The 26427-nt window shown below is 34.1% G+C and overlaps 1 protein-coding gene across 1 annotated transcript in view; it reads left to right on the top strand.

Moving 5' to 3' along the window:
* Positions 1 to 26427, top strand: part of LOC150105440 (uncharacterized) — a 763287-nt gene that overhangs the window by 461910 nt on the left and 274950 nt on the right. Inside the window, exons 7-8 of the mRNA XM_090394153.1 lie at positions 14845 to 14931; positions 21280 to 22552. Of these exons, the coding sequence (XP_090250279.1) occupies positions 14845 to 14931; positions 21280 to 22552 (1360 nt within the window). The remainder of the gene's footprint in view (positions 1 to 14844; positions 14932 to 21279; positions 22553 to 26427) is intronic.

Raw genomic sequence — 26427 nt, 5'->3', positions numbered from 1 at the left:
GTTCGGGGGGGGGGGCGTGAAATAATGAAAACAAATTTAAAATGTTTCAAGACTAAGTAGATTTTTTTTAACTTAAAAGAAACTTATTTAATTTTTATTATTTCTTTTTTATATTTTAATGGAAAAAAAATCACACATTGGTGCGGGTTCACAAATTTTGCTTCTGCGTATTTCGGCGCTTAATGAATATTACTAAATATATACTTCCTTATTCATATAAGTTTCATTTCAAAGCATAAATCTAAGAATTGCAGTTTCGAATATTTCACCTGATATTGGTGTAGCAGTACTGAAACACATATCACATTGTATGTGTGTACTTAATTGTCTCTCTCACGCACATATTCCTATCCTTTTACTGATCAGATTGCTTACAGATTTCATTCTTGACCTTTTGCCTTCGTTAAATCTGAAAGGGCATATGAAACATTTCGTTCCTTTCCGACCTGCATTCCTGGAAGTTTTAAAGTAGTTGTAACACTCCGTGCTTGGTTCTAAGAAGGCCCACAGTTGCATCATTGTCATGTGATTAATGAGTCAATGTGCATTCTCTTACTTGCTATTCACAGATCTTATTCCTAAAAGTCCCGCGCAATGCAGTTTCATATGGTGAGGCAAACAAACACTTGTGTTTTTGTTCAGATAATCGACAGGTTACATACTCATCATCAATTCAATATCCCTTTATATTAAGATGACCGATTTGCAAAGAAGAGAAAAAAAGTAAGGAGCGAATATTTCGTTTTGTGCATGTACTTGTGTTATCGCATTTTCCGTATATTGTGTTATGTCTATAAATTGCAGCAGTTTTTCTTCAATACACTTTGGGCAACATACCGTCCCCCCCCCCCAATTTCTGGTTAAATCATTCAGACCAGTAGCAATATAATACTGTTTGTACAGTGAAGAAATTAACGAATTTCAGAAGCAGGATGCCTTGTGTTTATTACGAAAATATGGAATGTGTAGGCTTGTTTTGTTAGCTTTTAGAATACAAATAAGGACATTCATTCCTTGTTCCCATATTCTTCACACCAGATGCAGCGTTTGGTGTCATACGGAGGCGAGAGTTTTCCTCCGGAAACCTGACTCTCCATCCCCCGACAAAACGGGGAAAAAAAAAACTTCATGATCTTGGTGTCTATCGTGAATCTAACTTAACTCAGAGGAGTATTGGGAAGATTTCATGACCCCCCCCCCCCCAGAGTGCACTATGTGCAACTATGAGGAAATAAAATGTGTGCAATTTTTTCAGTGAGCTGTGATCAACAATTTCTCTTTAGAAATTAATCATTAGATGAGAGGATACCATTCATAATGAAGGGGATTTCTTTCAGATATGTTTAATACTTTCAGCTTGTAATTTGCTAGTAATAAACATCGGTAATTTGCAACGCCCAGTGGCACAACAACGGTATTTGGAAGTAATCGTCATAATGAACTGCAGGTGCGCAGGTTTAGGTAATTTGGATAATTTTTTAAAATACCTTGTTTTCTGTACAAAATAATTCAGCTGAAATATTTGGTGTGAAGATGATTAAATTTTCATTACATGTTAAAATGGGACATTGTAAAAAAGAGTAAGTGCGATCACATTTAATCTTCTACATTTATTTAATGTAGAAGGATGAGTTTAACTACAAAAAATTATAATAAATCATATAATTTAATCGAAGTACGACAGCATGTTTGACCAAACCACAAAGTTTGATTTCCTCTTTTGATTCATGGATAAGAATTTAAAGATGTGCTTTTGTTATTTATTTGGCTATAATCCACTTTTTGTTGATTAATTTATCCATTTCGTGTAACATTGTTGAATTCATCTCACCGAACTAAAATGTATAAACGCCGATGGCCTTCATGATGTAAGTCGGCTAGACAGAGGCCTGGGTATGCTTCCTCTCGAATGCATAAAAACTTGGATGTTTACCTTTTGAAAGAAGTTCTTTAAAACATTACTGCCGCTTCCCGTCTTCTTTCCGGCATGGTCAGGGATGTTTTTCGCTGGTCTTTGGACTTTCAGTTTAGTGTTGTCTCATCCACGTCCTGTTTTGTCTTTTTTTGTGTGGGTGGGTAGGAAAGGTAATGAAATTTTAGCCGTGCCTTGCTGCTAGTTCCACATCAATACTTAACGTTGCGTGACGCTTATGAAGAATTTTTTATATATCCTTACACATTCATTTTCTCTCTGTCAGCAATATTTCAAAAAGAATTATATAGCTATCGTAAAATGGCCACATGATAAAAATTAACCTCATTGTTTATGATTCTTCTCATTCTGAAATCTTTAAAACATTGGCTATATTATTAACTGATTTGGCATAGTTTTCTTGTGGTTATAGTAAATATTTTCTGGATATACCTCTCTACTATATTCCCATCACTGTACTTTGTTTGTTAATTTTTATTGTAATATTTAGGTCGTGCAAATTATTTCATTTTCACCTAGATGATGAGTTTACAACCAAATAAGAGTTTTAAAACTATGTGGATGATAATAATATCCGACTTTTTATGGAGTGAAGCAACACATGAATGTGATTTAGGACATACCAAAAGTAATCATTTGAGAAAACCTTCAGTCTTAATCATTTTTATTTTAGAAAATTGTGAAAGTTTCGAAGTAGGATTTCTATAAAAATTTCTACAAATTTTTATTTGCGTAGCATACGACTGTTTTCTTCCCGTGCCGTCTTGATAATTTCTTTTCCTTCCGAATTACAGTTTTGAATTCTGAAAATTTATAATATAATAATCGATGACATTGCATCATCTCAACGATGGAATACTGGAATGAAGACTCATTCAGTTATTTTGCGCAGGATTGCTCTGAGCAATGAGAGAATCTGCATTGTATTACAGAAAAATAATACCGCCTGCTGCGTGATTTAATATCGTGTTGTCTGGTATTCTAAAATGGAATTTACATCTTGACGTAATTTACAGGAAACCGGGACCGTTTCAGTTTTTATGGACCATTTGAATATTTAATGAGTTAAAAATCCAGAAGTATGATGGAGTAGTGTGCGAAGAGATACAAGTGTAACACGTAAAGATACGCAGGCTTATTTCCACTTTCCTTCAGCATGGTGTGAGCTTTTGTAACCACCACACCAATACTTTGCGTGGAGGATTTCCGCTAAGCCAAGCAGCTGACAGGTTGACACGTTTTATGGAAGGTACTTAATTGGGTTTCCACTTCAGTAAAAGGCCTTATTTGAACGTTAGGTTAAATTTATGATTTTAATGACGTAAAGTATTTTTTTTATTTTCTTTTTTTTTAACACCCATAGTAAACGTCAGTTATCCATTGTCGTTTTAGCATACTATGCGCGTTAGACATATTTGTCTGTTCACTTGTTATTTTATTTATTTTTTCTACTGATAAAACAGGAGCGCTAAGCTTATTGAAATTTCCAGGTTCAGAAGTTTCTTTTCTTTTTTTTATTTTCTTCTTTCAAAAGTACAAGTTACAACTTGAATATTAACTGTAGATGACCTAGTAGATTTTTATCTCCTACACACATACATAGTTAACTTACTTCGTTTTTAGTTTCAGTACTTTGTTATTATATCTGTATTCTTTTTTAAGTGTGCTTTAATATAGGGATTGGTATTTCAGATTTTTGTTTTTCGCTGAAGTGATACAAGTAGATAGTACCCTTTCTTTCCAAGGATCAGCAGCCAAGATATTTTTAGGAAAATATAATAGTAATAATTTTCGGAAATACTATATCGTTATATTACTAGTATACGGCTGATCATTAAGTTGTTTACCCTTCCTTCATGAGAATAAGGGAATAATAGGGAAAAATACTTTGTCTTTCTTAATCATAGGTTTCGATCATATACCGATTTCATTTGATGTAACAGATCAACTGGAGTTAGTATAAAGGAACTCAAGGACCTTACGTTTCATGTATATTCTATCCAGTGTGAGCTATCTACAAAGAAATGATCATTGAAAATAAATGTTACATAAGTGCAAATTTAAATAAGAAAGGTGATTTTAAAAACAATCTGTAAAAACTCTTAGATTAAGTAAAAATTCTTCTCTCTCTCTCTCTTCGAGTTAGAAAAGTGAGTATAATCTAGATATGCTGAATGAGGTAGTCTGTCGTGTATATCTTGCACCTACTTTGCATTTTTTGCGAATTGGTCACTGAATATGCATAATTCATAAAATAGCTTGATTTCTGTATTAATATTATTTCAACAGTCTTCATGTCTTCACATCTTAAAATGATTTTGACAACTTAGAATGTGTAAAAATGCATGAAAATATTTGTTATAATGAGAAATTATGAACAATCGTTTCGCTTTTTTTGGAATTTTTGATAATGTGCTTCCTCTCTGCTTGTATTGAAAGATAAAAGGCAAAATGAAAAGAAATGATTGTGTTTAATTTTGAACCTTTGGATAGAGCGTGTTGTAGTTTTATAGACTAGAAAGGAATGTATTATTCTAATTAAGAAATTGATATTAAATGAAAAATAATTCACGGAAATGAGATTTATGCAAAGGATTTTACTTTAAATTTGGATCTCCTGTTCATGATTACTCCAGTCACGATAAAAGAAACTCACATAGAAGAGATTAATGACACTTCTCACGTGTGAGGGAAAAAAAAAAAAAAAAGAAAGAGTGAAGGATGTTACTTACTGTAGATGTCCAGGAGAAATTGCTTGACACCATCTCTGGGGTTTCTCGTTTTAGGGAGAACTAATAGAAACTAACAGAGACGTAAAGGAACGCGAGTCTCATAATATTGCGCGTAATTTAATAAAATAAGGTGGCTGCTCTACTTAATGGGATGGATAATTAGATAAGATGAAGGTATAGCAAGGCAGTTAGGTCTGCAGTAGTGGTCTGCATATCGCACTGCTGTGCTATCATTGCCACAGTAAACTGCCTGTTCTATTGCTCTTAATACAATACGTTGTCACTCCATATTTTATTGTTTCTATGTGTTACTATAAGAGGACATATTTAAATAATTCCAGATTTCATCTGGTTTCATGCTTAGTTCTTAATTCATTTTTGACATTTTCGAAAGCGAGTTTATATTAAGTCATTCTTGACTATTGATTTTATCATGTGTTTGAGCATTCTTCTCTTAGCAACCTCGTGACATTATACCATGGTTAATATATGCACACAATACAGCTTCTCAGTTATTGCTCTATATTGGTGTTTCTATTTCGACTGCGTATAAGTTTGTCATTGATTGGTAAAGTGTTACTATATACAGATAACGAAAACCTGTACTGTAGTAGAGCGATTTTACCTTATGGAGGAATTACATGTTGTTATGCTTACCGTATTATTTCACCTGTAGTTTCTTTCCATTCCCTGTATGTAGCCTTAAGGATTCAGTGCATTGCGGCACAGTGAACTGTACGAGATTGCTCAATAATCGTTTTCTTCTAGTAGCGTGTGTATATATATATATATATATATATATATCACGCACGTGTAATATGTCACTAAAAGGTAGCTGATGAAGACCTCCTGATTTTGGAACAGTTGGATTTTCTCGCTTTTATAGTTGACTTATTAATTGGACAAGGCGATCATTACTTTAATTACATTATTAAGTAACGTAGTCATACATTTTTTTTCAAACCTGACAGAAACATCGAAGATTTTTTGTCAGGTTTGAAAAAAGGTAGCGTCGTTTTATTAATCTGCGGCGAGAAGATTGGAATTGTTTCAGTTTCATTTATAGAACATTGCATTTAAAAGCTCTCGGCGTCAGTGTATTATGTATTCTTCGGCTGATTTCTGTGTTTTTCAGGGGAAAATATTATCTTCTGCATGTTTGTGACTGAGTAACTCAACTTAATGAAAGCAGACGAAACGAACGCTTCTCGCATTTTCGACGGGATTCGAACGATGCAGGTCTTTATAGCCTTAGGGCAAAATGTTTTGCGCTTAGCAATTGGTATACCCTTGGATGATAATTGAACTCGCGATCTTTGAAACTATTTTTTTTTAATATATATATCCGGTTCTAATTTTTATATATCTGAAGTAAAATGAAATGGTAATGAGATGATTAATTTCTTTGGAAAAAACCTTTTTCAGATAACAATGAATTTTAGCCAGGTGGCGGGAGTGAGTCCACCTATCACTCTTTGATTACTCCTGTAATGTAGAAACGTACATTTGACAATACAGTTTACTAAGCACATTACAAATGCGTATTAATTCATATATTTTTCGTCATGTTAAACCAATATTTATATGCAGTTATTTCTTCATTTGGGTTAAAAATTATTTACTACAGAGAATTTCATGCCTACTTTGGCCTGGATATTACCATCATTGAGAAACACCTCATTCAGAAATAGCTGACAACTAAAAGAAAAATACTGAAGTATACATTTACACTTGCTCGGAGCTGATCAGTAAGTCGTAATATGCATTCAGAAGTTGACTGTCAACGTCATGACCTGAAGATAGTCAAATGGAAAGTAACAGAAATTAATATGATTATTTTTGTGCTTCAGTTTTATCACATATTTGAACCAGATCTTCTTAAAGCTTGAAGTAAGCTATAAATGAATGAAGTATGCTACTATTACTGTTGATAACAAACGTAAAACGTCAAGAGAAGTACAAAACTGATAGATTTAATGAAAACTATTATGGAAAAATTAATCTGAGTAACATTTTGCTCTGTCACTAGAAAAGTAAACAGTTTGTAATACAAAATTAATATGTAGTTAATCAGTATAACTACAAAATTGTTGGTATAACCATTTTATAATGAAAGAGCGAAATATTATGATTTGATATATGGAATTTTGCTTCACGGAAGTAACACAATTATATTTGCATATATGGAGGTGTAAGAGTATTTACCGTTGTTTTCAATATATCATTTTACTCTGCAGTAGAAAATATATACTGGTTGGTAAGTTGTTTTGTTGTGTATTTTGTTCACTGCTACTGTTACTGTATGATTTTATTTTATACGTAGCATTAAAAAAAATAAAAACGCACTTCCTAAGACAATATCTTAACTTCGATTTTGTAAATTTCTCCGTCTCCTAATATATTCTCGAGTAGATGATATTCGAACGTTCAAATATGAAGGTTTACAGTGGTTTATGCATTGCATGCTTGAGAAGAAACTTAGAAAAATTGTGAAGGAAAGCTAGGAGTAGAAAGCTTACTTCAGGTGTAATAAAGGTTGTCTATGTAAAATTTTCACTTTATTCATTATCAAGAATATGGATTATTGTGAAGAAAAGCAGCATTAGACTTGATATTAAAACTGTATATTGTAATCTTTACTTTATGCAGACGATGTTATATTTCTAATAAATCCATTACAAGTGTTCAGGTTTACTTAATTGAATGAATTGAACGACTGCTATAGCAAATTTGTCTCTGAATCAACAATAAAAAAATGAATACTGAAAATGTGCAGAAACTGAAAACATTAGCCGCATCCCATCCTGAATGCAGAATCTGTCGAATAAGTAAAATATTTCAGCCATTTAGGCACACTTTTTAGTGAAGATGGTAAATTAAATATGGAAATAGAGAACAGAAAAAAATAAATAAATTGGTGTGCGGTAAGGGAGTCGCCTGAATAAATTTGTTTGGAATAAGAGAGAAATTGGTCAAAATACTAAAGGTCGTATATAAGACAGTGTTCAAAACAAATTTAACCCATGGATCTGAAAACTTGGTTTCGAGTTAAATAGTTGATCCAAGACTTGAGACATCTGAAAAAAATGAGTGAACAGATGATGTCAATTGCGGAGACATAAAATGAAATAGGAAGGAACTTGATATCGCTCTCATCTAGGGATGTGTGAGCTGAGCTATTATTCTCTTGTGCTGTCGCCCGTTAATCGGAAAGGTTAACAAAAACGAGTGTTTGATGCCAGGATAAAGTACATTTTTCCTGGTTAAAATTTTAAAGTTAAAAGTGCCTTAGAACAGTGCTTCCAAAACTTATGGATGTAAAGGCCCCCTTTGGAAAAATTAAAATATTTCGTGTCCCCCATGGGAAAAAAATGTGCTTAATGAATATTTACTAATATTCATTAAGCGCAGGAAGCAAAATTTCTGAACCAATGCCAATGTGTGATTTTTTTCCATTAAAATATAATAAATAATAATTAGATACGTTTCTTTTAAGATTAAAAAAATCTACGTAGTCTTAAAACATCTTAAATTTGTTTTCATTATTTCACGGCTCTCTCAACAAAACTTACCGTCTCCAAGGGGGCCGCGGCCTACAGTTTGGGAAGCGCTGCCTTAGAAGACCAAGGTATAAGATCCAAGAGTATTGGTGTCCCGACAAAGAATTGATTTGGAGGAAGATTGTCGACAGAAGGGTAGTACCATACAAAGAGTTTTCATTATTAGTATCGTGTATCTTGCAAACCAAACTCCTTGAGGATACATATGAGGAATCTGATGATAGTTGGTAGTTAATTGATATCCAGTCCCGACACTGTTAATAAAATGGATGCAGTTACACCACTAAAGTGTTTCCCACATTTCATGTACCTGTAGCTGCACATCGAACACACCTTGCAGTTTATCCACATGATGTTTTTCTCTTAGAGGACTGCACGAGTATTTGAAATCACCTTTCTTATTTTACAGCTTTCGATACCTGTTCCAAGAGTGGTGCATTTTATTATTTGTTGTAGAATGACGACCTTTGAGTCTCTAGTTCCAAGTAGTCATTTAGAGTGTCGTTCTAGTCATGGTATCTTAAATATTATAAACAGCATCAGTTGATCATAAAAACGTGCTTTTCCTATATACAAATGCAACTGTTCGAAATATGTATTTCAGCAGAACTCGCACGTGTTCTAAAGTGTCTTAGATATCTATGCTAAAGCACTATCCATACTGAACATAACTTCTCCTTGCATCGAATAGGTTGCATTAGCTGTTTAAAATGGGGGAAGGATATAAAAGAAAACTAGTAGCCTCTAGGTACTGAGCTTGATTTTATAGCCTTCCAAATCATAGGCTGTCCAAACACCAAGCAACCTGCATTGCAAGATTGCGCTCGATGGCATTTACTGAAACGTTTTTCGGAAAATAAAATCACGACATAATATTTTATGTCCACAACTGTTATACTGAGAGTTTTCTGTATCGATTCACTTCATTGTTCACTTCACTTCATTTTTATAAAGGTTTGCTTAAAGTACATGAGCTTGATTGAGTGATTTCCATTCTATATGAATATTTTGTCACATCCGTGCAAAATCAATACTTATTGTGAATAATATTTCTTCGAATAAATGTTTTGTCTCCATAAATGTTTACAATTTTTAATACATTGATGTATTTTGATATCAAAGATGCATTACAATCTTAAAGTAAATTTTTGATTTCGATATCTACTTGGTTGCAAAATATAGATCATTATTTTTGCTAATCTTTTAGCGACATTTTTGCTCAAATAACTTCTAACCTGTTTTCACAAATGCCGCTATTAATTATAGTTGGTGGGAGATACACTGGTACCCAAAACCTAAGGACGAACACTATTTCTGAATATTACATTACAACCCCTTTCGAGTAGAAAGCAGGTACACATTCAATTTTTTTCGAATCGCGCGCAAAGGGATCACGTGGTAGCGTTCAACAGGTTAAAATGCAAAAGGCTGCGCTAAGTGAATTGTGTTTGAAGGACGTTCTTTTCATAAAGGAATAAAGTTGCAAACTGGAATGTCTTGTAATGTCTTAAAGATATCACGAGATGATTTCACTCGGGGAAGAATTATTGAAAAGCTTGAAGAAGGCCGCAGAATTACTGATATTGCCAGAGAGTTTGGAATCTCATATAGCGTTTTATCCAAGCTCTGGGCAGCGTTTCAAACCAATGGAATGTGTTCCAGACATTTGCTAAGTGGTCGCCCTCGCTCTACCACGGTGCATGAAGACAGATTTTTAGTTATAACAGCAAAACGTAATCGACGCACTACGGCAGGTCAGCTTGCAAGTCAGCTCCATTCAAGCACAAGTACTCGAATATCTCAACAAATTGTGGCAAGACGTCTGCGTCAAGTAGGCCATACGCCTCAAGGCCTGTAGTCTGCGTACCTTTATCCACAGCTCATCATAGAGCACGTTTTAATTATCTTGTCCAATTTAATAAAAATTGGACAAGACACAAAAGAGTTATGTACTCTTTACAGATGAGTGTCATTATAGTCTTTACTTCGATTCTAGACGACACCTGATCTGGCTTGAAAGTGGTACTTTTTACAATCGCGAGAATGTTCTGGAAAGGGATAGATTACGGGAGGCATTATGCTTAATGGACGCACCTATAAGTGCTGGATAAAATGACTATGATTGGTGAACGATATTGCAACGAAATTCTTCAACATTTTGATTGCTCTGTGGTGCCGTAGGCGAAGAATTCATTTTTATTGAAGACAGTGCCACACCATATCGTACACGAGCAGCGGATATACTTCTGGAGACTGAGGATATTAGTCGAATCGAGTGACCGGTACGCTTCCCAGGTCTCAACCCCATAAAACACGATTGGGAAGCAATGTGGACGCATTTCCGTTCAAAATTCCTTAATAGAAAACAAGACTTTATCCTTGCTCTAAAAGAGAAACGGGCCAGTTTGGTTCAGTTTCTCCCGAATCACTTGGTGCTAAGCATTGTATGACATTATGAGAGCTGCATCACAGTTCGAGGTGGACATATTCCGTACTGAAATGTCTCTCCCCATAGATTTCTGTTAGCACTGTACATTAATTCCTTAACTACATCCTTTGGGAAATTAAAACGTTTGCCAAAATCGTATCGCAATTTCATTTGTACGAAATGTATAACACATTTTCGTGTAATATAATTTAATCGTGTGCTGGCAATAAATTAATGTCCATTTGGCTATAGCCATGAACATTTTTCATATACGGGTAAAAAATGTAGTTCCTCCTTCGGTTTTGGATACCAGTGTAAATGTCTTCTCATCATCTTGCTTATTCTTGCCCAATCGTGTTGAATGGTTTTCTTTGTATATTGCGTTGGTATATGTTGTCGGTTGGTTTTGTTGTTTGTAATTTATTTCGAGGAGAGATTTTAAGGTCTTATGCTGAAGTGAAGTATGTGAATAATTCAACATTCAAAAAGGTATCGTTCCTATAAATGCATCATGAATGAGTGACAGATTTGCTAGATGACGTCATTCCTTCAGGAATTCAGCAGTTTCATATTTTTCATGAAATTTCTATTTGATTGCAGCTTGCTGCTTTGTACTGAATATGCTTACATGACTTCCAGTAATATGGTTGTAATTCACACTGAGTGTAATTTAGATGTATGTTACTGAGCTCATAAGACAGGTCATTTCAGGTTTGCCTGCCCGGTTGGCCGAGTGTAACCGCTTTCACTCGCCAACCGGGCAGGCAAACCTGAAATGACCTGTCTTATGAGCTCAGTAACATACATCTAAATTACACTCAGTGTGAATTACAACCATATTACTGGAAGTCATGTAAGCATATTGCATGGGTTCGAATCCCTCTATAAGCATGCATATTTGCGACTATATTTAGATGGGAGACGAATTTCAGTGCCCGTGTATCTGTCTGAAATGGTTAGAAAAAGGTTTGGTCGGTAGAGCAAGCTTTCCGCATTATTTAAAGAGATACCTTAGTGCACCCACCCACTGTATTAATTTAGTGTAGGTTTACAACCTTCCGTTTGTGCCATAGAAAGGGAAAAAAAAAAAACATTTTATTTTATTTTTATTAGACTTAAAGCAAAGACTAAGTCGTTTGCTTTCTATAACTGAAATTTGCGCTTTGCACATTGCGAAAATAATTCCTAGTGGCGCTCCTAAGTTGACTTATTTCCATTCTGACGTGCTCATAATTCTGATTTGAACCAATTATTAAATCAAAACTATTTCTATAGTACGTATTTTACATTGCATTGTAAGCAGCTTTACATTGCCTACTATATTTTATCTTTGTGCCAATAACAAGAAAACAACTTTACTCTTGGTTTCTTAAAAAAAAAATTGTTTTTTAAAGTAATTCAGCTTCACTGGCCACGCGAATTGTATCTAGCAAGTATATTAAATTGAATACATGGTCACTGAGCTTTCTTTGTTTTTGTCAATTGAATTAATACGGAGAAAGATCTCAGCTATCAAAAGTTCATAAATGATTTTTAAGTTTACAAAATAGGAAAAGCAGTCAGTTGACGGAATTCCACTTTATGAATAATCGAGAATATTATTATTATTTAGTTTTAACCCTCCACCAGGAGACATGAGGATGACATGAACTCTGTTTAGTAGATTTTTTCTGCCTCCTTCTCGATATGGCATCATCCCGATAAGTGCCAAAATGTGTTGGAAGAAGGGAGAAAATAGGCCGGAAAATAGTGATTCAGAATGGGAAAGAAGACTTTCTCATTCTGAATTACTGGGTATCCTTCTACTTTGTTTTTTAACCCCGAAGTCTTGCACTCTCAAGTTATAATTTCAAGCTGCACTTCGCTGTTTTACTTAAATACATTATTAATCAACGAAACGTGAACAAGAAAACAAATATGCTAACGATTTTACTAAATTTGATTCGAATTTTACCAACATCATTCACTCTTAAACTTTAGTTGGCATACACTTCACTAGCGTATCACACTATTTGTAGAATGGACTGCATTATATACGATTTCCTACTTTTCTCTTTCACTGTAGATACCAATCGCGTTATTATCACTTATCATCGCTGCGTATTTCACGAGGAGCAGAACGCCATTTAATCGTGGACAATGGATGGGCGTCTTTAAGCGAACATTGGGAAATGTGTATTTTACTGAATGCAGTCTACAATCCTGAACAGCGTACGCAATTTCAGAGGAAATGAGATTTTTCCTCTCACTTTCTTCATATGTTTAAGACCGTGTAAAGTGTGAGTAGGTATTTCTACAACTTCTATCAGAGCAGCGTCATTTCTTTTCTTCCAAAAACCAATGAATAGAAACAGCTCACGTTAGCAGCTGTTATAGAACAACGTGTTTTATCACACATTACATCTTGTATTTTATGACTCTCGTTCTTGATAACAGAACAACCTAAACGACTGTTATTGTAGATCGCGTCGATTTTTACCTCTGTACTAAACTTCACATTTCGTTGGCATACAAAAAGGAGGAGGAGCTCTGAAATTGCAGTCAGTGTTTTTTATTTATTTATTTATTTATTTTGTATAAAGACAGGAGAAACACTGAATTAAGGGTTATCGATATGGTGGTGTATGTTTTTCTCAAAAATGCAAGAAAATATGCTGACGTCATTGGCTATAAATTTATTTGTCACTTTAACGTACCTTTCATGGTGTCGATCAGTTTCTAGCATAGCCAGCCATTATAGCTGTCTTGCTATAGGTTTCCTCTCTCGTTAATATTATTTCCATCTGTAATATACTAAAGATATCCAAACGCGCTTCTCGAAGTGAATGCCATTTCGGAATTGTGAATTTGGTGCACATAACAGACATTAATGTGCCTTTACCTCCCTTCCCCCCCCCCCCCCACACACACAATCAAGAAAATGATAAATTGACTCACACGTGCCTCCCAGAAAATACTTTTAATACGAAGCAATTGAAAGCAGAAAGATAAGTAGAATGAAATAGTTACGATATTTATTAGTTTCCCTTTGCCTTGAATGCAACATATTCGTATTAGTGTGGTTTTTTTTTTTTTTTCTCAGAACAAAAGGCTCTGATAATCAAGTATATCAATCTAGGATTATATTTTCACGGTTTTATTAACTTTTGCGATCTTTTATGCTACCCACTTTTCCAGTCTTCAAGTTTTCTGTGATCCAAGATATATTGCACCAGTAATATTTTTCATCAGAGATTTTAATTATTGCTCTCAATGGAACCAAATTTTTTGTTGTTAAAGTGCTTTCGAAACTCTCCCAGCTCCAATTTTGTAAATTTTGAGAAATGATTTTCCCTTAGCCGTTTTTTTTTTTTTTAAGGTAAAGTTATCTAAGGTAACTCCGATTTATTTCCTTTATTAGTAAGACGATAACTTTCAATTAATATTCAATATTTTTGATTGATGGTGAGTTGTATTTAAATTTTTTGTTTTAATGCAGTTTTTGAATAATGTCCTGTTTAAATCAGATGCAAGCAGCACACTTCATAGTCTGCAAGACATCGAGGTGAAATATTTTTCCAGAAGCATATTACATTCCAAATTATTATTCTGTATAACTATGGAATTGTCTCCTGCCAACCACTTGATATCATTTTCTGAGGACGTGAATTGGTTCTGACTAGACATCCGAATTCTTTTCCCTATCATGCATTTGTAGTTACAGTAAGAAATTCAGAAGAAAATGGATGCGCCTTGATTACATTTCGAACCCTTTCAAGAATGTTTCTTTAGGGATGTTTGTCGACGATAGCAATAAAAACTCATCGCCTAGAGAACGTGGTGTAGCTTAAGCATTTGTAATGGAATATAAAATATTATGAAAAAGGAACTCTCCAACATCAGCACATTCATTTATTGGGTTATTTTTAAAATCATGTTGTTCAGTATAAAGATTTTTTTTCAGTGCAGCAAACGAACTTATTTATTATATTGATTCGGAAGTAATCTCACTAAACAAAAAGTTTTAAATTAAGATGTACTTAAAGTCAATTATCACATTCATCTAGGTATTGAGCTAAAGCCGCTGCCGTTTCTTTTACCAAAAATAAATTATTTATTTTCTCCTGTGTACAGCAATATTTACTCCAACACACTTTTAGAAATATACTTTGTTTTTAAGTATAAACTCTTAATTGTAATTTTACTTTGCAGGAACATGTTTTTAAAGAAGAGGGTGTTTATACAGTCACTGTCAACGTCACAACTCCCTATGGCGACCTACAGTCGGAATTTTCTGTGGTAAGTGTCCTCAAGTTCATTCTTGAACCAAGTTTAATTAATATCACCTGGCTGTCTTGTTGTGTTTATTTTGTCTACCATTAGCTCTACCTGTCTAACAGGTCTTTACCTGTTTTTCCTTAAACGGAACGAGGGTCATAGGGCAGAAGACGTGTCGCAATGCCTATTTGGTTTGCTAACATCGCGTTTCGTATTGATATTCTGCATTTGAACGACTTCCTTATTTAGTTTTCAGCAAGGCCAATGGAGGATGTGATTTCATTTATTTAATTTTTTTTTTTCATTCTATTTGGAGTGTGAGAATCCTTCAAATATTGCGTGTGTTAGTTAATAAATAATCCTAGGATTTGATAGCGTAGAGATATTTTAACTAAATATTTGTGGTGTTAACTTGAAAAAGATTGCACAGTGCTGTCATTAGTCTTTCAACTCAGATATTTTTATTACACATCGATAATATCTGTATCGTATTAGAGAGTGAAATATTTCATCCTGATTACGATTGAAATCCACGAGTAAATGTAAGTGCCCGCCGAAACTAAACGAACAACATGAGTTACTATATGATGTAAACGCATCATTTAGCCAATGTCCTCTTTCATCCAAATCCTAATGATGATTGGAAATGTCTCGCGTTCAGCATTCTTCCGTTTGTTGAACTGTCAGACTTTGCTAAATTGACTTTCTTTCTTCCAATTATTTGTCAGTCTACAATACAGGCTACGTAAGATTGTCCATTACTCCTATAATTAACTGCTGACCGCATTGGAACACGATATTCTGAATAGTTCTTCAGTGAGAAGGGGAAGACAAGCAAGTAAACAAACAAAAATTTTAAGTAAACCATCTGAATAAGTTACCCAATAACAAAACTGGCGTAAAGTAAGAAACACCTCTCCCACTACGCTTGGAATTTTCACTTCATTCTGCTGCACTTCGTTTCCAGTCTTTTCGTATTCTTCTGCTTCGCCTTTATGCTTCCAAGTGCCACTTGTATGATACCCTTCGATCCTCTACTTTTTTATCATATACAGAGAAGAAAGAAAAATCTTGTAGATATTCTGTATTAAGCAGTATCTTATTAAAACGAATGAAAAGATACATTTATTTAAATATGTCAGATATGGCTTTGAACTGCGGATAATTGTATCTTTGATTAAATACGTTTGTCCACTAATTATGTATTTTACCAATTTCCTTCGAATTCATTCTTGAATGTTGTCGATATACTGAGTACATTGACAATAGTAGATCGATAACCTTTTTGTTTTTTAGCCGAATTTCTCTTTAAAATCGGTACATTTAATCCAGATATTTTTGTATTCTGCGTTTTATAATTATATTTTATTTTATTTATTTTTCGCTTTATCTCTATCCCCATCTGGGTACAGATAAAGCGTTTGTGTATGTCGAGAGGATGGGGGGAGATAACATTATATATTTAAACATTGACCTTAAACCAAGTAAAAATGTTTTAGAGAAAATCATAACGCCCTAAGAGAACCTTGAAAAATAACGAAGTATAGCTTCCAAAATGCAAAACCGTGGCATTTCTATTTGCCACATCAACAAAGAAAAGGCGGTACAGGATATGCTGATCATGTGGTCAGCAATAGAGCTTTCCACGTATACCTAATTATATAGTTACGCACGCATTCACATGCACCTATCTAAACAGAATTACAAAGGCTAGGGCGGGGTTCACAAAGCAGCACAAACAATCATTGTACAATAATTTGCGGAATGCCAGCCGTACATACAGTATCAGAATCAGGCAGTAATAGAAATTGAAGTTTCTACACAGTTGCCGGAAATGTATCTCATTTTAATTTTCTCTTGCGGCTGTTATTTGTACGATCGTCAGATCGATATAGGTTTTCTTGGGGATAAATTAATAACCAGATCCATACCAATAGTAAACATCTTAGAAACGCAAAAATCGTTTGCTTCAAAATGGATCTTTTCTTCACTAGCTACAAGAAAAAAAAAGTTAATTGATTATTGAAACTATTGGAGTTTTTACTGTGATATCAATTGCTGAATGCCAGAGAAAATCATAACTCGCGCATTTCGAAGAAAATGTATGTGTATTTTCGGGTATGTATATACGTATATATATAGGAGAAATACAAGTCTCTTTTATATTATTGTTCACAGTTCTGGTTGAAAAATTTTGCAATATGTCACTGACGAAATTGATGTTAAGCTTCCATCGATAACAAAATATGGTAAAAATGAAGTAAAATACTATTTACAATTCTTCCCTTACTGCTGACTGGACACCAGGAACCACGACTTCTGTATCAGGAACTTCTCTCTCTGTCTGATTACACTAAAGTTTCATAGTCATTTGTTTAATTTCAACATAGTCTATTGAAAAAAAAAAACAGTATATGTTTTATGCGTATAATGATATGATGACTATTTTAGATGTTGATTTTCATTCTCCGCTGTGATTGATCACTACTCTGTTTATTAGAACCACCAATTGGCTAAAAAAGTTTCTTCCATAACTTGCTCTGTAGAGTAGGGTTTCCGTGTCACTCCTCACCTACATTATTAAGTCTGCTATAGGTTTACAACCTTTCGTTGGTGTAATTTTCCATTATGTATATTTTGAAACTTGTGTTAAATAAGATAGTATCATTTTGAATGGTGATTCCGAATACGAGTGGTTCACTAGTACAGCAGATCGAAAGGATGAAGAACTGTTGGGCCTTGTCTTTGGAAGTATGAAATTTCCAACCTTATTTTCAAGCAGTAGTGTGGTCTGTGACAGCTGGCAGTGTTGTTCCGTAAAATGCATAAAATGGCAAGCACAATTTTGTAGGATGAAGATAATTTCCGATTGAGTGCTTCTGGTGACAGCTTGGTATTGTTTTTTAAAAAAAGTGGGAACTCATCTTCATTTGGAAAATGAGATTCATCAGTTTGTTTTGCACCTTCACGTTGTTGGTTACTTTGACTTAAATATTTTTTTCCTTTTTTTTTTAAGTGGGTTATATTTAATAAACGAAGAGAGAGAGAAATTTATCAGCTGACTGTTCAAAATCAACAAAAGCGAACAGAAAAGGAGTTAAACGTAGCCTGTATCGTTTTTAAGATAGAAAGTGTCCATCTTTTCCTTGAAAAGAAGATGGACATTTTCTGAAAAATCATTCAAAACACTTTTCCGCCCGAGACATCACTGAGATGTATTATTTTTCTTGTTAGTTTACTCCCCAAAAACCTTACCTAAGAATTTTCAGAAAAAATGTGACATCTAATGCTAATAATATTCCACCCAGTATTAATATAGTAAGTACTCATATTAAGGACATTGTTAAAGAAATCTAACTACTTCCCGCTTTTAGTATTCGCTATTGAGGAATCATCCCATATTTACAGGTGTAGCATAACTTTTTTCTTTTCTTATGTTCATCTTGTTCTTCAAGATGAAAATGTTCAGCGAAGAATTTATTTTATTTTTAAATAAGTGAAATCGGGCGAATATATTTCTTTCAGAATTTTTTTTTGGAAAATTTTGCATATGCATCTTAGAGATTGCACTTTCTGGCAACATGTTATATATTAAACACTAAGTTCAAAATGTAAGGAAATAGGTGATAACATCTCTATATTCTAGAATGTTTTCTTGAAACCACCATAGATTACTAATCTTTCAGGTTAATGGAATCTTAGTGAAGATTATTAAAAATGGTTGGTTTTGTAATGCTATATAGAAAATTCATTATCTGCCCTCATTCTCTAAAACGAATTAATCCATGTAATGCAAAACTTGTAAACAGCAATTCAAACCATAAATGATGAGCTTTTGTGCATGGATATGTACAGTCAATAAATACATCTTATAAATAAATGTGTATATATATATATAAACATACACCGCTAAATTTCTGTTTAAGAAGGTCAATTTATTAATTATTAATTTTTATTAACAGTTCGTATCCTGATCACTAGCTTTTGTGGATATTTATAATGTAGTGCACACTTTTCCTCTGCCGTTTAAACAGCTCTGTCTTTCATAATTACATCCTTCTCGTACAGACTCGATTTCACTAATTCTGTCCTTTCAGGTTCGGACATTATAGTTAATGAATTTCATTGATATAGTTATTTATAATTATTCATATAAATTACCAAGTTCACTGATTGTGAAAAGACTAACCTTCGGATTTTAAAATTTAAAAAGATAATAGTAATTTTATGGTATTGAATGAATATCGTAATCAAGTATTACTTGATGAAATCGGTGAACTTAGCGGACACCACCGTTACAAATGCGACGTGAAATAGCTGGAATTTCATGATTAATCGAATGGTAGAGCAATGAAATAGTTTTCTAAATGTATATATATACGATTTCACTTAAGATTTTTCAGTATGTTGATATGAAAGGGGGAGGGATAGAAACGATCACTTTCTCAGGGATGGTTAGTTAATCTGTATTGCAGTGTGTTTTTAATAATTTACTTCTATAGTCAAATAGTTCCGTAGTTCATCATGACCCCCCCACCCCCTTTCGCGTTAGGCCCAATGACCCGTCATGGTGAAGCAATCTGGCTTTTCAGAAACCTGATACTGGTTATGATAGGGCGGTTAATCGTATCAGCATTTTATGATACGGCTGTAAAGTACATTCTTTTTGAGGGATGAAAAACACTAGTCTCCGTAAAGACCTGCCAACTCCGTCTGAGACCATCTAACTCACTTTCAGTTGAAAACTCCTGATAAAGGTTCTTTAAATCCTAGACGACCTTCGAACCCATGTCTTTATATCCAAATCGCTTTATCTGTATATCGGCTGAGATGTGGAGGGTAGTTTCTTAGTTTTGATAAATTTCTTGAGCACCATCCCAGATAGGAATGTAGCTGTAAAACTAACGAGGATATTCATCCTCTCATACTGCTTAGCTTCAGAATGCTTATAATTTCTTTTTGCTATCCTAGATGATTCTGCTGTTTCTTTTTGGCATCTAGCTATTGTGAGTATATATTTGTAATCATGTGCCTCAGTAGGCTGAGTTAGTTTGGGCAATCCTTTGGTTGGAAAGTCCTGGATTAAAATCCTATTTAGGATGCGAAAAATCTTTATAAAGACTCCCTTTTCAACTTGAAAGCGGATTAGCCAAGCTCATAATGTGGTGGAAGAATTTTCCTTCCAGAAACTCTCAAAAGACACTCAAATTGGCCATGAGAACACACGCAATTTACAGACAAAATGTATTCCATAGTCATAAAACTACCTTATCCTAATATATTTCTTGTTAGGAAAGCCAAGGACATTTGGATGTAAAGGCATGCAAGTTTGTGATGATGATTTGCAATTCTACCGTTCGTTTTCTGTATTGCTTAATTTTTTATTTCTTTAAAAGAAAAAAAAAATCTAAGATATTTTTTCTTCCGTATTAAAGTTTACATTAATAAATGTACATTTCTTTTAACTTCTTCATTAACTTTTTTTTCTGTCATCATCCTTACCTTTTGTTTTTTCTTTGAGTGTTTGCACCACTTCATTACATTCTTCACTTTTTTCCATTTAAATCTTCATTGTTTAGGGATTCCTCGTTTATCGCTCCATATCTTCATTTCAATTTCTACTTTTTGTTTGTTTATATAGTTTCGTTGTTTTGATTTTTTTTTTTGTTACATTCTCTCCACTAAGTTTAGAATTGATAAATGACACATTTTAGCCACATTGCCATATTTACATAATTATATATATATATATATGTAATAAATTTTTTAACTTGGGGATATTGTATATTAGGATAACCAAGTAATTTTATAGACTTGGTTATTTTAACTCCTAATCCCAAGTATGCAAACAATTAAGTTTGCGCCTGAAACAAACTTAAAGTCTAAAGATGTTACAACACCAGGGTAACTCATTGTAAAGGTGAGTTAAGCTCTGATCACTATTCTTAGTATTTTCCCATAATGTAAAGCACATCTCACTAGAAGATGTATACTGCAATGCATTATGGGTGAGGTCACTACCCAGACCGGTTTCAACCTTTTTTGAGGTCTCCTCAGTGAGTAGCTAGACCCTAAATACCAAGGTTTTAGTGTTACGGAGCCTTATCACCTTTACCTATAGAAGTTGCAACAAGATGTTTTTATTTTTAATAAAAATCTCTGGAGGAGATATAGATGTAATAAATTTTTTTAACTTGGGGATATTGTATATTAGGATAACCAAGTAATTTTAAGTAATATTTAATTTAATTTTAATTTTAATAAAAGTAAGTAATAAATAAAATATATATATATTTGTTTGTTTGTTTTCCTGTAAACATATTTACTATTTTCTATAAGTGAACTTCGTATCTTAAATTTCTTTTACAGTTTGCTGTTGATCTCAAGCTGGAAAACGTGACCATTTCCCTAAATCGAGATATGTCTCCCATAACGACCACCGGGTCTGTTGTGAAGTTTCTAGTTTCTGTGACAACCACCAACCGAACTTCAGCTTCTGTGTTGATGCTGCCTGGGGGCAGTCAAGCACTCCGACATCCCCTCACTGAACCTGCAAAGAGTACAAGACATCGGCGGGAGTTGATGGTAGCCTCCAGTTACGGTCGTGGGTGTGTTCTAGTGGTGGAACTGGATCACGTTTATACACAGGAGGGGAAGTTCTGGCCGTCGGTCATCGTAACAGATGGAAAAAAGAACATTTCGGCTACTTTGGCCGAGCCACTTGAAGTATACGAAGTTCTAGAAGGAGGCTCGATAATGGGCGATAGTCATGTTGTTGCAGGCAAACTGGCTAACTTCACTTTAAAACTTGTACGCGAGTCTACTTTCAATATCCGCGTTAGATGGAGTGTTTCCCGTGAGAATAGCACTCTCCTTGCGGAATATCAGCGCGAAAAGAGTGCTATGTCATTTCAGTATTTCTTTCGACGGGCAGACAAATATAGAGTGAAGGCTACTGCATTCAATCCCGTCAGTTCTGCAGACGCAAGTCATATGGTCATTGCACAAGATCAAATTCGGGGAGTTACTATTAAACCTCGTCTTCCCCCTATTCTAAGGACAGGTCAATCGCTAACCTTCTGGGTTACCTATATCAAAGGATCGGACGTCATGTGCTTTTGGACTTTCTCTTTCGACTGCGCGTCATGTCCTCAGCCTAATCCAAATGACAATTCTGGCAACTGCACGCTCACCTATACTTTCCCACTTGCTGGAAGCTATGGGGTATCGGTTACTTTACGCAACATGGTGAGCGAGAAAATAGTCAGCCTACAGGCACCGGTCACTGTTCAGAAGGAGGTGTTAGGTCTGCACGCGGCTGTAGATCCTCACGTGCTGCTAGGTGATACCGTTCGTGTCACGACCATGGTATTACAGGGCACCCAAGTCTCGGTGGTCGTGACCTTCGCTGCCGGAGAGCGTGTTCTGGCGGAATATAATAGTACTTCTGAGACTTACGTGGTTGAGAAAATAGCTGATAGTGTCGCAGTGCACGAGATCCTCGTCCAGGCGTACAATAACGTATCGGAGAAGTCTGTAGTTGCCCAGGTAAAAGTGGTGGAGCCAGTGGGAACAGTTAGTGTACAGGTTCTAGGTTGTCAGACTAGTGATACAGTAATTCTCCTCTTGGCCTTGGTAAAAGGTAAGCTGACTTTCCTCCTTTTTTTGCATTCTCGTAAAAGTTGTGTAAGATTTACTTTTTAATCAGCTATGTTGAATGGACTTGCACAGGAAATCTATTGATTGTAATAGAGCTGTCGAAATAAAACTGATAAATTATCCGGCCACACCTTTCTCATCCTAGCCAATGAAAAGTCTGGCCTATATATAAACAGTTTGAACTGCTGTAAAAAATAAAAAATAAAATAAAAGCACTTAAGGCTGACTGTTCCTGCACTTATTTACCGATTTTATTTTATTATTTATTTGATTTTATTGAGGATACTGTGTAATTGGATGTAACTGTGTTGTATGTTTTAAAAATAATCAATTCAAATGAAATTAATATGTTGAAAATAAATTTAAAAAATTCCTGTCTTGTCGTGTTATGTCATATTAAAAGACTGCAATTTAATAACCGAGTAATTTTCGTACACAGCTCAATTATCATCGGAAATATATGGGTTTCTGTTGCCTAACAATGCTTAATTTTTATGTGGGTTTCGCAAAATGCCCAAGTACCATTCTGTTCGAGTTGGAAAAATTTTACTCAAATTTTGGATTTGGAAAATTCATAAAAAATTATCTTTGAACTGCATAGATATTTTCTTTGTGTATATCATAAGTCCTGTAATTTATTATGTGTGCCTCTGTAACTGTTATAAAATTATGTCAGAACATTTGCAAAGGCACACAATAAATTATAGGATTTATGATATACAAAGAAAATATCTATTCATACAAAGAAAAAATATCTATGTAGTTCAAATTTTATTTTAGCGGGCACAGAAATTGGCAAAACTCGACAACTATTTGAACTGAACTATTCGAAGCAATAATTCTATTTTGATACGAATCGAAATTAAATAATTTGCTACGTTAAGTGTAATAAATCCCATAGTTAAACTTCTCTGACGTTCAGCATTGAACAATGAAAAATTTTCTTTCTTAATTGTATAATTCTAATTTTATTACCAAAAATGTTGAATAATAATAATATATTATTATCATTAAAGTTCTTAAGTAAATTTTTATTTTAATCATTAAAACTTTATTAAATTTCGGAAAAGGATCAGAAATGATAAACGATAATTTCTCTCTGGCTTAAGGATGTTTAATGAAATGTCGTTTACAGTACATATGACAAAAACACCTGGATTCATTTGTTATGATGATAGAGTCCCTGTATTGACATGCGATTACGTAACACATATATATATGTGTACGATTTTTTTTTAAATCGTTTGTTTCTTGTTTGTTTTTAGTTATCTGTTTAGTGAGTCACCACCAGTGATCTTCACTCTTTTTTTCGTTGCGCTTGAATCACTGTTTTGACATCAGCATTCCTCTACAAGCATGCAGATGACAGATCAGCATGCTTGTAGAGGAATACTGCCAAATGTCAGACTCTTCTGCATGTCATAGTACAGATTAAAAAAAAAAAAAAACAGAATAAAAGAAAATTATGGAAATACAAATTTATCTTGTTTTACGAAACATGTACAGATTTGTATGTTCAAAAAAATGCAACTAATGGCCATAATTTTGTGTATAAAATTTGTTCTAAGTGCTCCGTTAAACTAAAAATCTTAGCGTTTTTCCTCAAACCTTTTACGATTTTGAACCTAGTGTTGAAAAGATAGTGATATTTCTTTCATTTCATCAGTTAGTATATATTGGACCGCAACATATCCCTTATATGTCATATAACTCTGATCAGTATATTCTTTCTCTCTGCCACTCCTATTTCTTCTGTGTTCATCAGGATTTCACCCTTTTCATCTTTTATAGTTCTCAGCGTTCGACTCCACTTCTTCTAAACTACTCTTGTTTACAACTTATATACTTCTCCTATTCTGTATTCACCACAGTATTTATTGATATTCTCGCACTGCGCCTCTAATCACTTTTCCTCGTCCTTTCTAACCGTCTTCATTGCATTTCGCTCAATATTGTTTTTCCATTTCCACTGAGACATCTCTCCTAATCTTTAATGCTTCTTTCTTGAAATAGCTTTAATGTCTCTTGTGAAATCCACCTCTTTTGCGGCTTCTCCGTCTCTGGGATTGGTTCTTCCTCCGCCTTCATGATTGCGAACATCACATCCCAGTCTTTTTTTTTTTAATGGATTTCGATTCTTCCTCGAGCACTTTCCGTTTGATTTTCTCGCAGTTTGAACATGATATGAGCAATCACTACTAAATTGTGATCGGATTCTGTCTGCTCGTGTCATCTTATTATTATTATTATATACATACATTTACAATATGTACATTTATTATTATATACATTTTGTACATTTATTATTACGCACGCACGCACACACACACACACACACACACACACATATATCCTCATGTATTTTTTTTAATAACGAAACGTGTGGTGAGTTCATAATTAAAAGAAACACACTTATTAACCACAGTGAAAATTATTTAATTGTAAATATGTCATCCTAAGTATCTCTGTCCAAAGTATGACAATTTGCATGAGCATGGAATCTCATAAACGCCAGGCAACATCAAAGGTGAGAGTTTGTCCTTAGGAGAAGGTAACAAGTTGTAAATTTGGTTGATAGGTTTGTAAGTAGTGGCAAAATTGTACTTCTTCATAATTTTAGAAAGACGTTCGGAGATGCCTCTGACGTAAGGTATGGGAATCCTATGGACTTTTTCTTGTCTGGTTTGATGTGTGGGAAAGTGGCTGATGATTTTTTGAGTTGTTATAGGATTATATCCATTTAGGATGGCTCTATTTTTGATTACTTCTAATTCTTGGTTTAGAGATTCTTCAGAGGAATTTGTGTGCTCTGGAAACTAATGATTTAAAAATGCCAGATTTCTGAGATGGATGATGAGCGGAAGAATTGTGAATGTAGCAACCTGAAAATGTAGGCTTGCGAAAGACAGACGTGGAGATGGAGCCGTCTTCTTTTCTTTGAATGTGTAAATTCGAAAAGGAGATACCCTGTGGAGATTCTTTTTCTAACGTAAAGTTGATGCGATGATGAAGATTAATTTTATCTAGAAACAGTTGTAATCCATGTTACATAGATCTTTATATAAACATGAACTTTTATATAAATCTGAAGCCCTACTACAGACCAAATTTAAACCACAACGACGTTCTTACTATTCCTAAAGTATGGAAAATTGTCATACAAAATTGTGTATGATAATAATAATAATTATTTTTTTTACTTCTGTAACACGTTACGCACGTTTAATGAGATTCTATTGTAATCATGAGCCCTAACTGTATGTTATTCCTATTATTGTTTAAACTACTGTACTGATGAAGTCCTAAGATACTTAGGATGAAATATTTACAATTAAATAATTTTCACTGTGGTTAATACGTGTTTCTTTTAATTTTAATTAATCCTCATGTATGTGTTTCCAAGCACATACATATAAGCAGTTAATCTACACTTGGCTTGCAATGTGTACTTAAACAAAACCACGAAACCGTCTATTTCATATAAGTTCAGTAGAAACGCCAGCCGAACAAACAAGTTTGATAAAAATGAATATACTCAGTAATTTTTATACTGGATTTTTCTGTATACTATTATTATTGTTATGAATCCAGCTTGGTAAAGAACAAGCTGGATTCAGGCCAAATAGAGGCTGTAAGGATCAGATCGTCACTTTACTAGAGATAGTTGAAAAGTCATGGGTATATAACAAAGATCTGTATTTAAGTTTTGTAGATCTGGAAAAGGCATATGACAAGGTGCCAAGAGAGAAGCTATTCGAAACGCTACAATTCTATGGTATCAATGGGGCATTATATCAAGCAATACTTACTCTTTATTTTAATTGTAAGTCAGCAGTGAGAATTGAAGAAAGTACAGGA

Source organism: Typopeltis vanoorti, chromosome 6 (genome assembly GCF_054136105.1).
Source record: "Typopeltis vanoorti isolate ZY-2024b chromosome 6, IOZ_Tvanoo_1.0, whole genome shotgun sequence".
Lineage (NCBI taxonomy): Eukaryota > Metazoa > Arthropoda > Arachnida > Uropygi > Thelyphonidae > Typopeltis > Typopeltis vanoorti.
Note: the sequence above shows the minus strand (reverse complement) of the source record. Positions and strands in the feature narration are given on the sequence as shown.